We start from the raw sequence: 16089 nt of genomic DNA on the forward strand, positions 1-16089 counted from the left end.
TGACTGTGGTTTTACTGTCTGATCAAATGAAGTGCTGGATTCTTGGTAAAGTGTGGCCTGAAATGCCGAGGCAGCAGATTGGCTGTTATTGATGAGTGCAGCTGATTGGATGGACTCAGAATAAGGTTTTTTCACTGTGCAGTTCTGGGTTTAAGTTAACCGAGCAATCAGTCGCGAGTCTCTCTTTGAAATGTAAAGATCTCTTCCTGTATTTCCGCATGAACAGAATTACAAGTTACACTGTTAACAATATCCTGTAGAATCTACAGTTACTACTTACTGGCAGCTGTTCACCAGTAACTTACTGTAAATCAACAAAAATTATAACAAAAATACTGTATTTACATTTATAGCACCGTTTATCTTGCTCTGCATGTGTTTATGTATACCTTTGCTGTAAAATATACAGTTATTTACCTATGGAGAGTCCTCGTAAAACATATATACACATACAGTGTACACACAAGTATGTGTGTGCGTGTCAGAAGCATCTGGAGACGAGAAGGTGTGATTTGACTGAATGTGACAGAATGAAGTATTGCTGTGAAGAGAGAGAGAGAGAGAGAGAGAGAGAGAGAGCACAGATGGAGCCACACTCAGTTAAACAGTATTCAGCTCAAATCTGTACCTCAGGTCCTTCTTGAGGATTCCTTTTACAATAATAAGCTCAATACAAAAAGAAAGAAAACAAATGTGTATTGTGTTTTCATATACTGCTGACTTTTTAAATCTCATGTGTAATTACTATGTTTTCATGACTGTGTAATGCATGTATAAATAATTATTAAATGTCTTTAAATAATATATGCGCTATAAATTAAATATAATATTCCTTTAAATAATTTAAAACACATTATATAATGTACTAGATAACCTTAAATAATATAAAATGTAAGATTTATAATTTAAGTACTTATAGTTGACAAATAGGTAAAACTTAGTGGTTGAAGAACAGTATTTAAAATATTCAGATTTAAATTGGAAATTAAATAATATTTTGGAGCTGGGATCCTTGGTATGTGAATCTTTTAATATGACATCAATTAATTGATGAAATATTGTATATTTTTTGGCATATAAATTATGGTTAAACTGAATTATATTTCTTCCATAAATCATGAAACAAATGTATGATAGTCATCATCTTATTTGTATGTATATAAGTATGTATATGTATGCATGCATATATGTATGTCAATGCACTGTTAAGGATTTTTGTAAATTACACAGTATTTAACTGTAATATGAGCTGTATTATACTCTAGGACAGTTATTCAGTGTTACTGTATTTTTAACTTGCATTGGAAAACTATTGTACATTTTACAGTAAATATATAATTCTGTAAATACATACACAGAAAGATAAATAGTGCTGTAAATGTAAATACAGTATTTTTACTGTAATTGATTAACAAGTATGTTACTGGCGAATTGCTGCCAGTAGTACTGTAGATTCTACAGGAAATTGTTAACAGTGTACTTACAGTACATGTATGTATGTATGTATGTATGTATGTATGTATGTATGTATGTATGTATGCAAATTAGACTTAGGGCCCTATCATACACCCGGCGCAAGGCGGTGCAAGGCGCAACGCAATTGTTGTTTGCTAGTTCCAACTCGGCGCAGTAGTTGTTTTGACGTTTTGCAGCATGCTGTTTAAATAGCAAATGCTTTTGCATTCATATGTGCACCCATAAGCGTTCTGGTCTAAAAAAGGAGGCGTGTTGAGGCACATTGCTATTTTGAGGAACTTAAATAGACGGTTCAATAGATCATATCAAAGCTGGTCTATTGTCCAGCCCAGACCGCGTTAGTTGTGCGCCTTGCTTACACATTGCTTAATACACACAGGATGTACAGCAATACGCAAATATCTTTACAAATGACAAAGACTTAAAGGATTAAAATGTTGCAAAAAATTTTATTTTCTAGCCTACACAAATATAAAAAGTATACTTTCATGCTTTCTTCATCTCGGGGGGCTTTTCAGTTTATTCATAACAATTTGCTTTTGTATAATGTTATCATTATTAGCAGTATTATTTATTATATCCATATTTATATTTGTTTTATTAAAAACAAGCTTAGATTTGTCCACCTGTCAGGTTTTAGACCAAATAAGGCACAGCATGTGTTTTAGGATATAACTCAGTTTTTTGACCACACTTCGTTATTATTGTTCATTTATTCGTTTGCTGGAAATTAGAACTGAATTTAGAAATAGTTTTGAAACAAATCTTTGCACTTAACAAACAAAATTAATTATGTATAGGCTACTGGATGTCTGTGCGCACTACACGTTTCCATATCTATGAGAGTCAAAGCGAAAGTAAAGAATGAGGAGGCTCATCTCTCATTCACGCGCTGTAGATGCTCTGTTTAACTGTTTTATCGCTAGTTAAGTGTTCAGTTTTTCCACTTACAAAGTCCGTCATGAAAATAGCAAATACGCTTATGGCGCGGCGCTACTGGTTCTTAAAGGAAATGGGAGATGAAACTCTGATTGGTTTATTCTCAAAACACACCTATAACCTTAAGAGAACAAGCTCAACCCTGTTAGACCATTCGCCATGGTTCAAAGTGGATTTTTCTGTCCTTAAAATAGCAAAAGTGGATTCTGACATGTCCTTATTGCGTCTATGCCAGGCGCTTTGCAATTTGTGATTGGATCGTCAAAATAGAGCCCTTAAACTATAACACTAAATACTCCTAAATCCTTTTATAAAAATAGAATTTGCTTTAATGTTTTTAACTTAATTTCAACAATAAGCATTGTATTGCACCACAAATAAAATTATTGTTAATTATAAGTCTAATGAGAATCACAAATGGTGTGGTGGTTCAGTTGGTAGCACTGTTACCTCACAGCAGGAAGTTTATTGGTTTGAGCCTCAGCTGGGTCAGTTGGCATTTCTGTGTGGAGTTTGAAAGTTCTCCCGGTGTCAGGGTTCTGCCACTTTGGTCTTGTAAATTCTTGTTTTGGTGGCAGAGCTCTGACACTACTCCATGTCTGGTCCTGTTTCTGTCTCTGTGCGCGCGCGCCGTCGTGGGTGTACGCAGAGTGTGGCCGCGCACGCTCTGCGTCCCTCAGACGCGCGCGCTCTTGTACTAGTGTTTGTGTTTGTTCTGTCAGCAGCGCGCTGCTTTATTCTCGGCGCCTCCGTCTAGTTGGTTTCAGTTTTGGTTGGCGCTGAGATGAAGCATGCGCGTTGCTTATGTGTGAGCGCACGGTAAGGTGTTTATCTATCGTGTGCTCGTGTCTTGCGTCTCTTGTCAAAGCACGTGGCTCGGTGTTTACATTGTGGTCACGTGCTTTTGTCGTGTGCTTCAGTGTTGTGTTTGTTGTCATGAACATGCGGTTAATGAGTTCTCTCGCTGTGTCATGCGCTCTATTGTCTTGTCCCACCCTCCTTGTTTACCCATTATTAGTTAATTGTGTTCACCTGTTTGTGTTAATTTTCTACAGTTTATATACCCCTCACTTTTGCTGTCCTGTGCCAGTTCGTCATCACATGTTGTTGTTTGAAGTCTTGTCCTGTCGTGTTTCCAGTCCTCATCCTTGCCAGTCTGCCCAGTCCTGTTTGTATGTGTATGTATTTGTTTTGTTAATGTTTTCCCCCTCGGGGTAGTTTATTTTGCATTTTATTTTATTTTTATTATTTAATAAATACCCATTTTTCCTGCACTTGAGTCCTCGCTCCTTTTTCCCCATTTCCCCTCACCTACCCTGACACCCGGTGTTCGCGCAGGTTTTCTTCATGTGCTCTGGTTTCCCCCACAGTTCAAGACAACTACTAGTTCAAGCTACATGTGAATTGGGTAGGCTAAATTGTCCCCAGTGTATGTGTGTGAATGAGTGTGTATGGGTGTTTCCCAGTGATGAGTTGCAGCTGGAAGGGCATCCGCTGCAAATCATCACTGTGAAAAGTAGGTCACACATGTTCTGTTCAACTAAAAACAAAAAAGAAAACATTACTGACAATCAATTTGATGGTTAAAATGTATATAGATATTAAGAAGGAAATAATTTTATTTAAAAAAATGTCTGAATAAGCTTTCTGTAGCTGCGTCATTATTTTTTTATTAGATTGTTTTCTGGAATAATTAATTCTGATTAATTACAACATAACAAGGTATATTATGTCTGTAATGCTGCGTTTTTTTGTTGTTGTTTTTTTTTGCTTTTTTTGCTGCCATTTTGTGACTAATTAGTGACAAATTTTTTCTGTCAGCTTTACATTTAATTAAAGAGTAAATAAATTATTACAGCTCAGATCAATATTTAGTGTAGCAAGCAGCTTTGTAAAAAGTGGGATAATGTACGTCTAGCCGGTTGTTTTCACAAAATAAACCCTGATTTGTTAATGTGTGTGTGTGTGTTTGTGTGTGAACTGTGATTATTATTTGCTGCACTAAATGTAATGTATTTTTAATACTGCTCTAGTTTACAATATTGAGCTTGTTTCTCATTGCAAGGTCGATTACTTTACCGAGGTAAACTGCAGGAAGATGAGGCCCATTAATCTCTCACACCTTCTTTCATTTCTCACTTCTTTTCTCTTTCCAACTCCTCTGTTTGCTTCTCTTCATCCTCTGGTCTGCCTCTGTCTTTCAACATGCACGTAAGCCTGTTTCTTTCTTTCTTTCTTTCTTTCTTTCTTTCTTTCTTTCTTTCTTTTTTCTTTCTTTCTTTCCTTCTTTCTTTCTTTCTTTCTTTCTTTCTTTCTTTCTTTCTTTCTTTCTTTCTTTCCTCAACAAGTTCCACAATTCTTTTGTCTATTTTTCATCCACTTTCTTCTCTTTTTGTCACCTTGTCTAGCTTTTATTATCTTTAGTTATTTTAGTTTCATATGTTTGTAAAAGTCGCCTTGACATTAAATGAAATACATTTTAAAGGTGTTTTATTGTTCCCTGCCTTCTCACAGATGTGTACTACAAAGATGTGTATCTGTGACATACAACAAAACGTATCCTATGTAACATATTTCATATTCACAAACATTTAGACAGCTCCCTCTAGTGGATTTGCCATCTGACATGTGCAACAAAATGTATTATACGTTGCGCACAAATGTAAGCTACAAAGCACAAAGTTGCTTCAGTAAAGTGAGAATCTTATAATTAAATGGATTATAATTGATTGTCAATGATTGAACTACTATCAAATATTAGCAGTCATGAAAAATATTAACTATCTATAATTTTACAACTATGGAAAAACTTGACTAGTTTTTAAATAGACAGGTTAGACACATGTGCAGTCATTCTTTTTAACATCTAGTTTATTTTGTTAGAACTATTGTTTGCTAGACTATTGTTAGAAGTCGATTAAATTTTCATTGAAAGCACTAATGTAGCCTTCTTTTAGCCAAGATGTCTTTGTTACAATGTTTATTAATATTTCAGTATAACTGAGCAACATTTTCTCTCTTTGCAGATGATATTATATAGCAGCTTCTGAAATACAGTAATGACTTGTGTACAGGTGTTTATGAGGACCAAAAGTAGCAAAATGGACAGTAATTGAAACAACTTAAGAAAAATTTAAATCATAATATGGTGCAGTGGGTAGCACGATCGCCTCAGAGCAAGAAGGTCGGGATTTATGCCCCTGGGTGTCAGATTAATACAGTATTTGCTTGTAGGGAAAATGTATTTGTTAACTTCTGCTATTTATATTTTGATTTATTTATCTTTTCTACTTAACTAGATATAAAATTAGAAAAGAAACAGTATAAAATCACACAAATATACAGACAGTAATAGGCTCTGTACATTGTTATGGGTCAATGATGCTAATATTCAGCACAAATCCATCAATCTCCCCTTTCTTGTTGTTCTTTCTGTGAATGAATTATGTAGAAGCACTGTCCATACATGTTTCCTCGTCGGTTAGTAACGCTACATTTCATTGCACAACAATTAATCTATCAGGCTTTTTGCCTAAAAAAGAGAAATCCCATTTAATTAGTTATTATTAGATTATTTTAAAACTCACCTATCTTGCTGTCCACAAACTAAAAAGTTGAATGGTTGTCTATTATGTGGTGAATATACCCCTGTAAGGCATACTGCAGTCCTTTTTTGTCTGGCTTTCTCGGATATCTCACCTGTTCGCCAAAAATGACTAATTATATCCCTGGCAATGTCTGACATCGGCGCATACATATTGTAATAGACGTGGAAGGCACAAAAACTTGACAGACGGAGCAACAGTATCTAAGGAGGGTGGGGCTTAGTGAAGGGTCAGTTATATGAATAAGATCGTACAAATTTATACGAGTTAGCCACTAAATCAAAAGGTTACAAATGGTCGTGAGATTGTGTTGGTAGTTTAAATCTGAGCTCCAGAAAACCAGTAATGAGCTGCAGCTGCTGCTTTGTCAGTTACAGATTTGAAAAACAAAAAGGCGGGAAAAAAGAACTCACACAGAGAACAATTTCAGCACATAAAGGGTTCTTAAGGAGGATACAGCTCTAAATAGTACTATAACTATGAACAAAGAACCATCTTTTTTAAATGTGTATACAAAATCCTTTCTTCTTTGAAACACTTGAAGTATTAGATTTAAAAATATATGCCTTTGTTGTCCTTTAAGCAAAACCTGCTTTATTTTCCACTCACTCTCTGTCTGTTTTCTCTATCTTTAGCATCAGCTCCAAAGGTGAAGCCCATGGATTCTCAGTGGCTCCAGGAAGGTAAAAAGTTGACACTGAAGTGTGAAGCTGTGGGCAACCCGAGCCCCTCCTTCAACTGGTACAAAGATGGCAGCCAGCTTCGCCAAAAGAAAACCGTCAAAATCAAAACCAACAAGTAAGACTCATCAAACACACTCAGATGCACAAGCAAACACGCTACTCACGAGTTGGCAGAACTATTCTTGGCATCAGACGTATTAAAAATACATCTCCCATCAACTCGAGCAGAAGATCGTCCCAGTTTGTAAATAGACTCCAGGTTTTCAGAGGGGAGAGCTGTGCAGACGTCTTGTTAAAGGAGCAGTTCACACAAAATCAAACTCTTTCATCATTTACTGGCTCTCATGTTGTTCCAAATCTGTATCATTTTTATTGCTTTTGACATTTATTCCTCATATAATGAAATCACACAGTGCTGAATAAACTACATAACACTACCAAATAATTGTGTGCTATATTACACAATTGCTTTCTGTAGAAAGAAAGAAAACAAATCTTCAATTTAATCTTGTCTAATAGTTCTCAGATGTGATGCTGGAGCACAAAACCAGTCATAAGTTGCACTGGTATATTTGTAGAAGGTGTCACAATTTGTGGAAATAGCGAACAATATGTTATATTAATCAAAAAGATTTTATTTTCTTTGTATCATTACAATGCTTAGTAAAGATCATCTTTTATGAGGACATTTTGTCAACATAGGCTCATTGTAAAAAAATTTTTTACCCCTGTATACATTTCGGGAGAGTGCAAATTATGTAGCCAGGGCTACATATGGCTGTATTTTGTCTTTAAAAAGAATGCTATGGCATGGTACTGTATGATGCCGCCTGCGGCTTCTGTTTCTTTTTCGGCTACCAGCTGACCACTTACCTCCATGTGGTCGGCTTTCCCGCTGTTACCAGTTTGCCTAGTAGCTTGCCGCTTACATCTGCAGACTTGAACAGAGAGGAGTTTACTGCAATGACAGGATTCAAGTCTGGCAAGGAACAGTTCAAGAAAGAAGGTAAAACAAGAACAATAGGTAAAATAAAAAAGTAAACAAAGAAAATAACAGGATGAGAATGTGGCAAGATCTGAAAATGTGATAAAAATCAGGCATCCTCAAAGGCTTTTCTTTTTCTAGATTGCTTTTGAAAACACTAATGGTTGGGTTTAGGGAAGGCGATGAGCAGGTTAATTGGTGCTTTTGAAAACACTAATGATTGGGTTTAGGAAAGGTGGTGGGCAGGTTAATCGGTGCTTTTGAAAACACTAATGATTAAGTTTAGGGAAGTCAGTATGCGGGTTAATCGGTGCTTTCGAAAACACAAACGGTTGGGTTTAGGGAAGGCAGTGGGCAGGTTAAACAGTGCTTTTGAAAACACTAATGGTTGGGTTTAGGGAAGGCAGTGGGCGGGTTAAATGGTGCCTCTGAAAACCTTAATGGTTGGGTTAAGGAAGGCGGTGGACTGGTTTATCGGCACTTTTGAAAACACTAATGATTGGGTTTAAGGAAGGCGGTGTGCGGGTTAATCTGTGCTTTTGAAAACACTAATGGTTGGGTTTAAGGAAGGTGGTGTGTGGGTTAATCTGTGCTTTTGAAAACACTAATGGTTGGGTTTAAGGAAGGTGGTGTGTGGGTTAATCTGTGCTTTTGAAAACACTATTGTTTGGATTTAGGGAAGGCGGTGGACAGGTTAGCCGGCGCTTTTGAAAACACTAATGATTGGGTTTAAGGAAGGCGGTGTGCGGGTTAATCTGTGCTTTTGAAAACACTAATGGTTGGGTTTAAGGAAGGTGGTGTGTGGGTTAATCTGTGCTTTTGAAAACACTATTGTTTGGATTTAGGGAAGGCGGTGGACAGGTTAACCGGCGCTTTTGAAAACACTAATGATTGGGTTTAGGGAAGGCAGTGGGCAGGTTGATTGGTGATTTTGAAAACACTAATGGTTGGGTTTAGAGAAGGCGGTGTGCAGGTTAATCTGTGCTTTTAAAAACACCATTATTTGGGTTTAAGGAAGAGGGTGGGCGGGGCATCGTTCGGTCAGTCAGTCTGTCAGAAAATAACAGAGTGAGAATATGGCAAGATCTGAAAATGTGATAAAAATTAGGCATCCCCAAAAGCTTTTCTTTTTCTAGATTGCTTTTGAAAACACTAACGTTTGGGTTTAGGGAAGGCGGGGGACAGGTTAATCAGCACTTTTGAAAACACTAATGATTGGGTTTAGGGAAGGCAGTGGGCGGGTTAATCGGTGCTTTTGAAAACACTAATGGTTGGGTTTATAGAAGGCGGTGTGCGGGTTAATCGGTGCTTTTGAAAACACTGATGTTTGGGTTTAAGGAAGGGGGTGGGCAGGGCATTGTTCGGTCAGTCAGTCAGTCAACAGCGGCCTCTAATGGATTTACGTAAGAACGGCAGGAGTCAATGGCACTCGGGAGGGAAATTTGTGAGCTGAAAAAGCATACACAGTGGCCTCTGGTGGATTTGTAAAAACAAAAACTGCAAAAAAATTACCTCCTGGGATGTATTTCACTCTCTCCAGAAGTGAAGTTAATTTATAAACTAATTTTGAGAGGATCACATGCTTATGATTGCACCAACACAGGATTCACCAATAAGATAATTCCCAAATCTCTACAAATAACCAGAGTTGCTTACATCAGTAACTTCGTCTTGAAGAATCCCCCCTCTCATCCCTACCTCTCCCTCTTTTTTTCTAGAACAGGTGACACGGCGCCAATTGATAAGCACTGTTGCCTCACAGCAAAAATGTCACTGGTTAAAAGTCCTTACTTGACCAGTTGACATTTCTGTGTGAGTTTGCATGTCCAAGCTGCGCTCGCATGGGGTTTCCAGTTACCTCCACAGTTCAGAAACACGCAATATAAGTAATTTGACCATACCAAATTGGCACTATAGATGACCTTTTAGTAAGCAGTATAGCTATCCCTATAATCTGTCATTAGCCATTAACAAGTCGGGGGAGTTCATCGAGATCTACCTGAGCTCAAACTTTCCTCTCGCTCTGCTAACAGGAGGGACCCCAGGGCTCGAGGATGTTATACGCACAGGGCTCTCTCCCAGGACAGCATGCCAAACAAGCTTTATTATCAATAATCAGTGTGAACTCTTTAAATGTATACAGGGGGGCCAATCAATAATGAGCCTGGCTTGCATTTTGTACTTATCTGACTGTAATTGTATGAAAACATAATTATCTATAACTATCTCTGCTAAATATTGTCTTATCATAATAAACCATATGTCAATGGAAAGCTTATTTATTTAGCTGATTATTTATTTAGATAATGTATACATCTCAATTCCCAAATATTACAGTTTCTCTATGACTAGTTTTGTGGTCCACGGTCACAAATATCAAAATCAGGGAGAACATGCAAACTCAACACACAAACTTGCAACACTGCCAACTTACTCCGGACTCAAACCAGCGACCTTCTTGCTGTGAGGTGACGGTGCTAACCACTGAGCCACCGAAACCACTGATAACATTCATCATTCATTCATTTTCTTGTCGGCTTAGTCCCTTTATTAATCCGGGGTCGCCACAGTGGAATGAACCGCCAACTTATCCAGCAAGTTTTTACGCAGCGGATGCCCTTCCAGCTGCAACCCATCTCTGGGAAACATCCACACACACACGCTCATACACTACGGACAATTTAGCCTACCCAATTCACCTGTACTGCATGTCTTTGGACTGTGGGGGAAACCGGAGCACCCGGAGGAAACCCACGCGAAGGCAGAGAGAACATGCAAACTCCACACAAAAACATCAACAGAGCCGAGGTTCGAACCAGCGACCCAGCGACCTTCTTGCTGTGAGCCGACAGCACTACCTACTGCGCCACTGCCTCGCCTACCACTGATAACAGTAAAATCAGTACATTAAAATAATATACAGAAGGCAGAGAGAACATGCAAACTCAACACACAAATGCCAACTTAGTCCGGAATCGAACCAGCGACCTTCTTGCTGTGAGCTGATGGTGCTAACCACTGAGCCACCGAAACCACTGATAACAGTAACATTTAAAAAAAACTGATCCCATTATTGTTGTCAATACAGTACATCATACATAACTATTTAAATCAGTACATTAAAATAATATAGAATTATAATAATAACAATATCAAGCAAAAAATTTAGCTGTTTTGCTGCTAGAAATAAGCCAAACATATACATTTACAAATGGCCACACATGTCCGTACATTAAAAAATGGTGTGGATATTAGAAATGTGTTGTTTAGGTTATGGCCGGCCTTATTGAGAAACTTCCACCATTTAATTTTTGGTAACTTCCCCTTCGTTTCTCTTCTGTGCGGATGGGACCGTGGGTTGCTGGTATTTCTAAGGGGAGAGTGTGTGGGCCCAAACACGCAATACTTTCTCCCTCAGTGCTGTCTGTAGGTGGAGATTGAAAAAAAAAAACATATGACTAAGTTTATATACGCTTGAGGTCTGGATAAACTAGTCTTTAGTGAGAATTGCGTAACCATGCAAATGCTTTAATATATGGGAATGTTGCATTTTGGGATACCAGACTGAATAAAAAAGTTGCTGAGCTGTGCATGTTGCTGTAATGTTACATCAATGTTACTTAACCAAATCAATAGTGTGCATGTAGCTGTGACTGTATATTCAATCCATACATCGCAGTCAGTTCATATGTAGTCTTTCAATTCACAGGAAGGAAAACATAAATGAGAATTCAGGGCATTCCGTAACGTGTGGCTCCTCTTCTGTTCTCCCAGAAAAAGTGCTGAGCTGCACGTTTCCAGAGAAAGCAGATCACTCTAACAGGATTGCCTGTTCACTGGCCCCTTGTGTAATTTTGCAAATGTGTGTGTGCTGAAACTGCAGATGCACAGTCGTGGAGACATCCGTATATGTGACTGTGAGTGAAAAAGCTGACAGGGGGGACAGGGAAGGTTTAGTAATGATGGAGGTAAAGTAAGGACATAAGGTGAGATCCTTCAAGGTTATCGGTCCTCTAATGTGCTGAATGTGTTAGCATGAAGAAGCTATATGAATGCAATGATATTGATCCCACGCACAATCTGATGAAGCCAAGTAGAGCATTGTTATATTTACACTCAAGCAGATGCTTTTGTCCAAAGCGACTTACAATTGAGGACGCATTCAGCGATTCAACAAGAAGAGATAATACACACAAGAAGTGCTAGTTACACAGTGTATCCGGAGAGTATTCATAGCGCTTCACCTTTTCTACATTTTTTAATGTTACAGCCTTATTCCAAAATGGATTAAATTCACTTATTTCCTCAAAATTCTACACACAATACAGCATAACGACAATGTGAAAAAATAGTTTTTGAAATTGCAAATTTATTTAAGATAAAAAACCTGAAAATGTACACATGTACAGAAGTATTAACAGCCACTGAAGGAATCGTTCACTTTTATCAACATCTAATCATAATGTTTTATCCCACCTTTTTTCGCAGTGTCGTACGACTGGATTTTGCAAGCACAAACCTCAGCTTAAAGGTTCGGGACACCCTGGAGAACTTTTTTTTATATATTAACAGATTTGTGTGTTGAGCATCAGTTAAGACAATGTTAGCATCTGTCAGCTTTAATTGTGGGGAAAACTGGATAATTTTGAGCCTTTGTCAGCTAATTTCAGCTTCGGGGTTTAAAATGATTTTTGGGGCGGGATCAAAATCGGCGACGTAGCGCAGTACTGCAAATGCAATGATGACGCGTCGGTTTCTCATTATTATTCATAGCGGAGTTTTCTTATCCTATGAGAAGAGCCGGCTGCTTAATTATTCATGAGAGCACGTGCTTTCCGAAGGCAAGGCAGACCTGCCAGCTTCAAGCAAGCTGTGAGACACGGACCCACGGCACGCAGTAGCCGTTCATGAAGGCTCGTATGTGTTTGTTTCCATGATCCACGGGGTTTATTGCATGTTTTTCCCCCAGGATCTTGTCAGGGCCGATTATACAGCAAAGCTGTGTGTGTGCTGCAAGCATTTTTGTCGGGAGAGCAGCACGAGAATTGAAGAATGGCGGACGTTGACTTTTATCAGGAGTTAGTTCACATTTAGACACATCGCCGTGCTGCTGTGTTTGCCTAAATCCTCCAGATTACCAACAGGGCTAATGGTTAAAATAGGCAGGTCAGGAGACCTGCTGCACGAGTCTGCATTCAGATCTATAATTTAGTCTTGTGGATCGATGGAGATTCCTCTTTTATAGTGTTTATATTAACACACTTATCTTTATAATTATATAAAGTGTGATTATGTATATATGAAATTACGACTAACAAATGTAGCAGGGCATTAAATAACTGTTTATTTCAAGAGTTCACACTTAGCTGATGATTGATTATAAGCAAGTTTGGCATGCTGTCCCGGGAGAGAGCCCTGAGCTCGAAGGTTCTTGAGCCCTGGGCTCCCTCCCATTTGGAGGAAGAGAGGGGAGCCTCGAGCTCAGGTAGATCTCGACAACTCCCCTTTTTATAATAGCTAAAGATTAAGATTGAAGGCTATTAAAAGATATGCTGCATTTTTAGATTACCTGTATTGAAATTTAGATTTAACGATTAACTTGTTGTGCATGTTTTTGGAATGTGGGAGGAAACCGGAGAACCAGGGGAAAACCCACGCAAGCACGGGAAGAACATGCAAACTACACACAGAAACGACCACCGGCCTGTTAAGGAACTAGAACCGGTGACGTTCTTGCTGTGAGGCGACAGTGCTAGTCACTGAGCCACCGTGCTCCTATGGAGGGAAAGGTGAAAAGGTAGGGGTGGAAGGGGGGATTCTTCAAATCGAAGATGACTGTAGTGAAAAAACCCTGGCTCTTTATAGTGGTTAGGAATGGCCTGATTGGTGGATCAAGCATGCTAATGCAGAACCAGCCGTGTTCAATCATAATTACGTGCTCCTCTCGAAATTAGTTTATGAATAAACTTCACTTCGTTGCATTTTAACTTTGTGAACAATAAACTCATGCGTCTCCTCACGGTTTGTGTCTCATTTTGTGAGCTAACTGACAACAACAGTTGTTCTCTCCCCTGCTGGCCACGCCCACTCCTGCCCGATGCTCACGGAGCTCCACACCCATTAATCATGCATCTTTTGAAAAAATTCTGAAGTAGACTTTAACCGAAAGTGGGGAGTGTCATGGCCCTTTAAAGCTGGATTTATACTTTCGCCCGGCTCCGCATTGCACACCTCCGCTGACTGCGCGTGCACCTCTCGAAACGGACGAGGCTTTTATACTTGATGCGTTCGCCAGTGTAATACTCTTTAAAACGGCAGGAGCGGTCAAAAGAAACTGACTGTAAAGTCAGACGGATAAACAGAGAAGTAGGACGTTTTCAGAACTACATCAAATCAATAATATCATTCAGGATTTTAAACTCATTATTTTTATTGTTTTTATAAATTATTTTTCATTATTATAAGGATTTTTATAACCATCCGTTATCTCTTTTTTTTCAAAAATTGTTGGGATTTCTGCAACAGCTTTTCAAAAGTGAACGATATGACCCTACAATCTGATTGGTTGAGCACACTGTATTACCATACAATCTGATTGGTTGATACTCTGGATCAACAACTGGTCATGTCCTTCTGCAAAAACGACACATAAGCACACATACTTGAGAAGAACTCTGCTAGACTAGTACTGTAAAAGTACACAGTTTCTTTCTCTGCTTTTTTCTCCCACCACATTTTACTTATTGTCTCTTTGAATCTCTATCTTCAAACCCTTATGTTTTTCTTGGCTGTTTTTGTGCAGGAAAAACTCAAAGCTTCACATTAGCAAAGTCAGACTGGAGGATTCTGGGAACTACACCTGTGTGGTGGAGAACTCGCTGGGCAGAGAAAACGCCACCAGCTTCGTCAGCGTCCAAAGCAGTAAGAGGGTTATTATTACCTACTTAGTTTTTTCTCTCATTGGAAGCAGCTAAAAGTCACAACACACTTGTGCTCCTGCTCATCTTCGACAGGTTTTTCTATGTGATTTTCAAGAATTGTTTCCCTAAAAAAATTAAGTTCATTAATTGCTTTTATGACAGATTTAAAAGTCCGTCTGTGTACGCTTTTTTCTTGATTGTTATAAATTTGAAATCTTAAATCATTGCATTATTTGGAAATAAATAGTTGAGGGCATTAAGTAAAGTTTTACAAACTAATTTTGAGAGAAGCATGTGATATGATTGATCGACGCTGGTCTCTCATCAATTTCCAATCAGATTGATCCAAGCCTACAGTAAATAGGCCAATTCCACCCTACTGTCTTATCTTCGTTTTAGAAAAATCCCCCTTTCCACCCTATCCCCTCCTTTTTCTCCTTTACCAGTAGAACTTTCGAGAACCACCTGATCTCAGACCTCCTCATATGCTAAATGACTAGGCCAGAGCCCTGAGCTCAATTATCTCTGAGCTCAAGGTTCTCCCCCGGGATAGCATGCCAAACCTGCTAACAGCGCCAAGCAATATCTGAGGGTGCTTTCACATCTAGACCTTTGTTTCGGAACCTGACGCATTTGGCATATGTGAATCCAGCAATCACGCTCAGATCTGCGCCAAAACAATTGGTCTGAGATCACCTGAATGAGGTGGTCTCGGCTCTATGGAAACAAACTCTGGAGCGGATCGATTGTAGTGAGAAAACAAAACCAAGCTACAGTATATCACAGAGTATTATGGATATGTAATATCTATAATACAGCTATATGTAGAGAGAATGATGAGTTGGGCGGGATGTCATTCCCACCGTTATATGTGCGTTTCATGTTAAATACAAAAGTGAAAGCATGTTAACTATTAACAGGAGCTGTTTATCTGTTAGGAAAATTGACCCAACAAAAGTCTTGGTTTATCTGTGATTCTCTATAATGTAATGTATGGGATAGTCTTACCTCTAATTTATATTTGTTGAAAATGTCTGTGGGTGTCACCATTTAAAATGAAAGTGCAGCTTTTCACTTATAATGTCTTATTGCTCAACGTCATAAATTAAAAAAAGGAAGCATGACAGCTGCGAGTAGTACGCAAAATGGGATCACATACAGAGAAAACAAAAAAACAACAAAAACATAAAAAAACAATGTGTGTGTGTGTGTGCGTGCATGTAAAGGTAACTAGGTGCATGGTCAGAGTACATAGTGGAAATATTTTATATATATATTTATATATATGTATAACAGTACGTAAATGAAGAAAATAGCCTAGATATAAATTAAATGGGTAGAAAAAAAAATCTATCGTTTTGTACAACCGTGGAAATCTGACCAATGTGAGTAGAGTTTATTCACATGTGACTTGTTTTAAGCTATTTTGGTCTGTTTAGAAACTTTGCAGTGTGAAAGCAAACTGCACCAAGAACAAAGAG

General features: G+C 38.4%; 1 protein-coding gene across 7 annotated transcripts in view; it reads left to right on the forward strand.

The window, feature by feature from the left end:
- nrg2b (neuregulin 2b) overlaps positions 1-16089 on the forward strand; it is a 166490-nt gene that overhangs the window by 65209 nt on the left and 85192 nt on the right. For all 7 annotated transcript variants that reach the window (XM_073921113.1, XM_009307712.5, XM_005157119.6 and 4 more), the window contains 2 exon segments: positions 6656-6818; positions 14491-14609. Coding sequence is in view for 4 of the 7 variants with exons in the window: in XM_009307712.5 (XP_009305987.2) it covers positions 6656-6818; positions 14491-14609 (282 nt within the window). In the remaining 3 variants the exon portion in view is untranslated.

The sequence above is a fragment of the Danio rerio genome, chromosome 14, assembly GCF_049306965.1.
Source record: "Danio rerio strain Tuebingen ecotype United States chromosome 14, GRCz12tu, whole genome shotgun sequence".
Classification (NCBI taxonomy): domain Eukaryota; kingdom Metazoa; phylum Chordata; class Actinopteri; order Cypriniformes; family Danionidae; genus Danio; species Danio rerio.